Raw genomic sequence first — 7,582 nt, 5'->3', positions numbered from 1 at the left:
CCACAATCCACCAAAATAAACCATAAAATTCCTTCACAAGCATCTCATAAGCAACAATACATTAAAACAACTCCATGAAACATCATTTTAATCCATCAAAGATCAACCCTAACTTTACAAAGTTTTCAAGTAAGATTCTTACCTTCTAGTTACAAGTTTCTTAGGTTAATCTTCCAAAACTCAAGCTCCAAGTTATTCCTCCAAGATCCAAACTCAAGATTAATGGAAAACAAATGCAAGAAACAAAACCTTTTCTCTCCCTTTCGGCTCTTTCTCTCTTAGTTTTTGGTTTGCTTATTTCTTATGATTATCTAACAACTCTTATGATATAAACTTAGTCAAAGCGTAAGAAGATATTTTCCCTAACAACTGATCACATAAAAGCTTCAATTTTTCTCTTTAGCCCTTACATTCCAACTTTGCATGTGATTGACTCTTGCCCATAAACATTTATTTCTTTTCAAATTAGTCCATAGATCATTAACTTAATCTAATCCAAAATACATAATTGTACTTAGTTCCTTCACTAATCATCCTCCTATAGTAATTACCTATACTTAGTCATATCTTAACCCACATAAAAGCAACTAAACAACAATATTTTTGTCGTAAGCAAAATTAGGGTTTTAAACCTAACTTAGGGTTTCCAATGGATTATAATACTAGAGGTTTTGCTAGTTTAGGGTTTTCTAACCTTGTAAAACCTACTTATCCTTTATAAAACAATTCAAATCCTATACTTACCTGCTCTAAAACACATACTAGAATAACTAACTTTAACTACAACTCGAACTTATGATTAATACAAAACTAGGGTTTCATAAATAATCCAAATTAGGGTTTTCTCACTAGCCTTAAAACCCAATTTTACCGCGCAATTAAGTCACCTCACCTACTATCAAACTTAAGGACTTACCGGGGTCTCACAGTGTCTATATCCTACTATTCCATAATTCTAAGTATGTTGAAGTTTGATGGCTCAGGGGCATAATTTGCACACCAATAAAGGGTCAAAAGTCATGATCTCTTTGGCCTCTGGAGGCCTTAGTAGAATGCATCAAACCAAAATGTTTGTCCTGTGAAAATAAGAGGGCTAATGAAGCTATTCAATTTTATCTATGATGTCCAAAAGATGACTTAGTATACAAACAACTAATCTTGACAGGTGCTTGCATTCAGTAACAATAGAATCAAACAATAAAAAAAAGTAGTCAATAAACATAAATAAACACGAAGCTCAATTTTTTAATAACCAAACACCTTCCACCTAAAATGCAATAAAGGATTATAGAGTTTCACTGAACAGCCCCTACATCTATATCTCTTTCACACAGCACATATAAATCTTCCAAAAATGCTACTAAAAGAGTTACTATTTCTATTGCTGCTTCCGTAGCCCCTACCTGATTATTCTATCACATGTAAAATTCACAAGTTAAAAAAAATTCCAGAGCCACTAGTTCAAAAGGTCGAGCAAATTCAATATGCCAAATCAATATTTTTTATACAAAAGAATTCCCCTGTTTTGAGATCTTGATCACGAAGTCAAAATACTCAAACCACCAGATTCTGGTGGGGACATTGTTGATCTACAATAATCACATTATAACGTGCCCATGCGTATGTGTGCTTGTGCATATGCGTGTGGGTGTGAGAGATAGAGAACATAAGGCTAAACACAGTTTTACATGTCTAAAGGTAAGAAAGCTTTTACCTCTTCTTCAACATAAATCGTTAGATATCCGAACATTAGAGCAATCTCAAGTCTCACTCTTTTAATTCCGTTATACTCTTCGCTGCCATATTCAGAAATGTGTCTGCTTGACTTCATTATTTTCTTTAGCATACCAAGATCTATAAAATCAAAAAATGCCTTAGTTTCCATTGCATGCTTAGTATCCTGCTCAGTAGGTTCCCTGTAACAGACAAACAATCAGCAATAGGAGAAAAATAGAAATGCAATTCAAGAGTCACATCATGTGAATAATTATATACATGTGAATGTACTATACAATGAAAATCCAAATACACTTACCTCTAACTATTGTTGTCAAATATAAGTTGATCTCTTCTTGTCTATTCTAACATGTGAATGTAAACTATTATGTACATATGAATGTACTATGCCGTATGTTTATCATTGTTGTGGTTTTGAAAAATTTTCTCTTTTTTAAACTCCTTTATCGTACTTGTAACACTTCCATAGCATGATGAATGTTGCTGCTTGAGCATTTTCCATAAATGTAAGAGAAGAATTTGTAAAGAAAAACTCAGAAAATGATACAATGGAAACTCTGATTACAATTACACACACTTTCCTTCTTCTTATTCTTCCGTATCCGTAACTGACTAACTAACTATTGATTCTTGCACTAACTACTTGCCAGCTTAGCCTTCCAACTCAGTAGTTGGTTACAAGAATGGGTAGAATTGGAAAATTGCTGCAAGAATGAAATTTGCATATCAAATGCACCCTCTTGAAAATATCCTTGCCCTCAAGAACTGAAGTGAAAAAATTTTTGCCGGATGCAAACGAATATTCCCACGTAGCATCTTTAGGAAATGAATTGGTCCATTGTATTAACCACTGGGGGACAGCCTTATTACCCTTTTTAACAATCCTGCGATGCAATATTGCTAGAGGTTCGGCGAGTAACTGACATATATACAATTCACCTCATCGGGAAGAGTTGCATAGATCGGCCAATTGCCAACATTCTTCTTCAGAATTGAAATGTGAAAGGTAGGATGAAGTTTTTAGAGTTGTTATTATGACATTGTATTTGAAAATTTTATTTTTGAAAAACACTTAAATCCAAACAAAATTTAGGTTTAAAAAGTGAACATTGAGAAAACTCCCTAAATAGTAAAATTACTTGTATGAGGATAGGAACAAAACCAAGGCCCTATTTGGATTGTAGCATTTAGTTAAAAAATTTATATATTTTATGTGAATGTTCTATTTACACATTATCTAATTACCATTTTTACTTCATATATTTTACATTTTAAAAAAATGTTACAGTAACTTTTTTCTCCCACACATTCTTGAAAAATTACAATCCAAAGAAATTGTAAAATTTTGGTTTCAAGGTGAACATTCAGATATGAATAAAAATAATGGAAAAATAACAACCATTACAAAATTTTAATTCACAAAAAGAGGAAAAAAACAACAGACAAAAAAATGATGCTTCAATAAGTTAAATAATCAATAAGTTAAAATAGAAGAAACAAAGAATAGTTTAAATAATCAATAAGTAATAAGTTAAATAATCAATAGTTTAAATAATCAATAAGTTATAATAGAAGAAACAAAGAAAATGAAAGAAAAAAACTTGCTTGAAACAATTGATTTGGAGAATAGTCAATGCTTGAGACAAGTTCAAAACTGATTCTTGCAGCAATCCATTCAAGGCCTAAGAAAGTATAAGATCATTAAACAAAGATCGAGATCGACCATCTACTACTAGAGAAGAGATGCCCCGAAACAATCTAGAATAGTTACCTTCAACATATTTTGTATGAGTGAATGCTTACGGAAGTACGACTTAATTATAATTTTATCGCTTTATCTTTCTTCACTTTCACCAACTTCAACTATTGGGATTCTTCTTTCTACTACCACCGTCCATCTATGGTAAATAGGAAAATCCTATTTTGAACAGCATATGGTCATATGTAAATTAAATGATAGTCCATCTCTGTAATTTTAGAAATTATTATACTTTGTATCTATTCCTCAAATATGTCATGATTTTTGCAGTAAACATCACTCTTATGGAACCAGTATTTGTTTATTTATACGAGTGTCTCACTAGACCTTAATAGATGATTCGAGGGATTTAATCTTATTGCCATATCCAACTGTTTGGATTAACTATTACCCATACCCATTAACTAATTTTATTGAATTCTTCATCAAACTAAAGTAACTCCATTTAAAATAATTAAAAAATCTCGCAGGTAATTCTTCTAAAATTGAAAATGTAGGATATCAAATTAAAAACGTTCGTTCATAATAAGAACATCAATTACAATCAATGGGTCAACAATTCTCATATTAAAAAAGTTACCTGCAATGTGTAATATAGACAAAGCTACAAATTAGTTGACCACACATATAAATTTTAGTACAATGTCATAATAAAAAAAAGTATACTCAAACCAAATGTCTATGTACTAAATTAATTGGTCTTCTGTATTTTAATCAAAGCAAATGTAGACTTTAAAATTTTGATTTTAGGCATATTTAATATAACTAACAAAAACATTACTATATCTAATGGTTAAAAATAAATTAAAATTAATCAAAAATTTTCATTTGCACTTTTTGATTTGGGTCTTCCAGTGCCCAACCTGTCTTACGAAATTCAAGGAAGCTTTTCAGCTTGAGGAGCACCTCCTGATATGGTTACGGTTGATTTCTTTTGGTTTGGTTCTTGATTTAGCAGTTAAGTTTATGGCTGATCCATTTTTATGATCGATGTTGCAGGGATAATCTGGGAGAAGTTCGTTTTTTTTCTTTTCCTTCTTCTTCTTCTTTTTTTTCTTGCGTTCTTGCTTCTGTCTCTTCGTCGTAGTTTTGTAGGGTTTAAGGACCAGTAGGCTTTCTTGAGGTCCCTGCGAATTTTGCTTCTTCTTTCCGTCTCTTGGAACACCCATTTCTTCTTTCTTTACAATTTCTTTGGAATTTCTATCGCTGCTTAGAACTCAGTGTTTTTGTTTTTTGTGATAGTTGTGATGACAAAACATGCAGCTTCGGATTATTTTTCCTTTTCTTTTGCTATTATTTTGATTTTATTTTTTTAATTTCTAATTTGTCGTTCTTATACGTTTCTTTTTTAGGTTTAAATATGCCAAAAAAAGAATAAGAACCCTGAGCTCCGCCACCCGGAGTTCAATGGTGGTGTTACCATTCCGACTGTGAATGCACATTTCGAGTCGTGATACAGTGTTGAAGCACAATATTTCTGTTCATGGTCACCTGAAGTTCAGTTGCGATATATGTGATAACAAGTTTAAAAGTATAGGGGATCTTGTTGCCCATCAACATTGGGCAAAGGAGAACTAAACCTTTTACATTTTTTTCCAAACAAAGGTATGTCTCGGAATTGAAGATCAAGTTCTTTCCTTAGATTTTTTATTTTTCCATCGTTCCTCTTATCGAATTTATGGGTTAATGAAGGGTGAGGTGAAGAAAACAAGATGCCATGACAACTTAAAGCAATATGAAGGCAGGTTTTGCATAGCAGATGTTCCATTGTTTACTCTTTTTTTTTCCAAACGATAACAGATTTATTGCTATGTAGAAATTACATTGTTGGAGCAACTGCTCCTACATCATTTTTGGCTAAACAATTAAGCCAAATTGGAAAGGAATCCTTCCAACTAATTTCATCATACAAGTTTATGGCAAATTTTGCCAGCTTATGAGCCACACAATTGCCCCATCTTTTAACAAAAGAGAACTGACACGTAACAAAACCTTGGCTTAAAATCAGAACATCATGTAAAATAGTCCCCGTGACTGGATCATCCATATCCCTCCCCCTGAGCTTGTCCACCAGCAATTTACAATCAGATTGTATCTCTACTTTGTTCCAGCCACATAGTTTAGCCTTTATCACAGCTTTTCTGATAGCTAAGGCCTCCTCAACTGCTGGGATACCATTTCTGCTCTCCCCCCCTGCCCAAGCCCCTACAATCTCCCCATCCTCCCTTCTAGCCACTACTCCCCACCCAATCCTCCTATCCTTCAACACCAAGGCTGCATCAGTGTTTAGTTTTATAAAGCCCTGAGGGGGTGGATACCATCTGCTAATCCCTGCCCCCTGTTCTTTCTCCATTACCTCCTTATTATCAGCCCCATTCCTCACCTCATTATATTCAGCCCACTCCTGCACAGCTTTACCTGCTGTTCTCCCTGGGCAGTTGCTCATCTCATTGAACTGTACTTGGTTCCTTGATTTCCATATCTGCCAAAGTATATTCACAGTCAAAGCAATGTGGTTCCTCCTTTCTATTCTGTCTTGTGCATCCATCAAGCTATTCCACCAATGCCAAAAACTATGCCTAAACTCTTTAAGCCCATCCCAATCAATTGGAGCTGCCTTCCATATATTTTCAGCATGCCTACAAAAGAAGAACATATGCTTCAAGGTTTCTGTCCCCTCCCCATAGCACCTGCATTTATCCTCCCCACTACCTATTCTCCTTTTGATCACCTCATTGACTGGTAATACACCATGTAAACATCTCCATATAAAATGTTTTAGTTTATGTTTAATACCTAAACCCCACAGCACCTTCCAGGCTTTAGAATTAGGTTCATTCCTGCTATTACTAGCCTCATATTATTCCTTCCTTCTCCATTCCCCTCTCATTTCTCTGGCCAGTATATATCCTGTTTTGACAGAATACTGCCCAGATTTTGTAAATGGCCACACCAACTTATCCTTCCCTGCACATAAGCTAATTGGAATTTCTTCTATCTTTCTGCAGTCTTTCTCACTAAGTAGAGTTTCCATCATTGCTTTGTTCCACTTTCCGTTCTGAATTAGTTCATGTACCTTTAGGATATTACAGCCTGCAGGCATTGGAGTGGCCACCATACCCGTACCTTCACCTGGAATCCACCTATCTTTCCAGATATCCACAGTTGTGCCATCTCCAACTCTCTTCCTAATACCTCTTTCCATCATCTCCCTTGCACTCATAATGCTCTTCCATATCCAAGAGTCCCCTGCCTTTATCTGTGTCTTCCAAATTGCTTCCCCTTTGAAGTATTTCCCCTTTAACACCTTGCTTAATAACAGATTGGGTTGTGTCAGAATTCTCCATAACATCTTAGCCAGCATGGCATTATTAAAATCCAGCAAGTCCCTAAAGCCTAAGCCTCCTTTCCCTTTTATTTCAGCCAACTTTCCCCACCCCACCCAATGAGTCTTTCTCTTCCCCTCACTCTCCCCCCACCAAAAGCGAGCCATTTCTCCACTTATGTCCTGACATAAGGTCTTAGGCAGCCTGCAACAACTCATAGCATAGGCAGGCATTGCTAGTATCACAGACTTTAGCAGCACTTCCTTCCCAGCTTGGCTCAACAGCTTTTCTTTCCACCCTTTGATCTTCTCCATCACTCTTTCCTTGATATAATTGAAGACTTGTCTTTTAGATCTGCCAATCACCATTGGTAGCCCAAGATACTTACTCTGGTCCACCTGCTTCATTCCCCCCAATATTCTGAGGATCTCTGCCTTATTGCTTTCCTCAGTGTTTTTGCTGAAGAACACAGATGACTTATCTGTGTTAATCTGTTGTCCTGATGCTGCTTCATACAACTCCAAGATCCTCTTCACTTGTTCAGACTCCTTAATGCTGGCTCTACAGAAGATAAGGGTGTCATCTGCAAAAAACAAGTGGAAAATAGCAGGACTGGCTTTGGCAATCTTTAATCCAGTCAGACAATGGTTGCCCATTGTTTACTTAAAAGTGGAAATTCTTCTTTAACTGGGATGACTTCATGGCCTATGCCTAGTGGTTACTGGGAAAAAAAGAGGATCCAAAAAGGCAAAGACAATGT

The 7,582-nt window shown here is 35.3% G+C and overlaps 1 protein-coding gene across 1 annotated transcript; it reads right to left on the bottom strand.

The window, feature by feature from the left end:
* Window positions 1-1,295: 1,295 nt before the first annotated feature.
* On the bottom strand, window positions 1,296-7,478 carry LOC113780892. The gene is made up of 4 exons (XM_027326673.1): window positions 6,424-7,478; window positions 5,320-6,135; window positions 1,715-1,916; window positions 1,296-1,412 (listed from the first exon to the last, which is right to left on the bottom strand). Exons 1-4 carry the CDS (start codon window positions 7,476-7,478, stop codon window positions 1,296-1,298), a joined length of 2,190 nt encoding a protein of 729 aa, XP_027182474.1.
* Window positions 7,479-7,582: the final 104 nt, after the last annotated feature.

The sequence above is a fragment of the Coffea eugenioides genome, chromosome 8, assembly GCF_003713205.1.
Source record: "Coffea eugenioides isolate CCC68of chromosome 8, Ceug_1.0, whole genome shotgun sequence".
Taxonomy (NCBI): domain Eukaryota; kingdom Viridiplantae; phylum Streptophyta; class Magnoliopsida; order Gentianales; family Rubiaceae; genus Coffea; species Coffea eugenioides.
The sequence above is the reverse complement of the archived record's forward strand: the minus strand, read 5'-3'. Positions and strand labels throughout refer to the sequence as shown.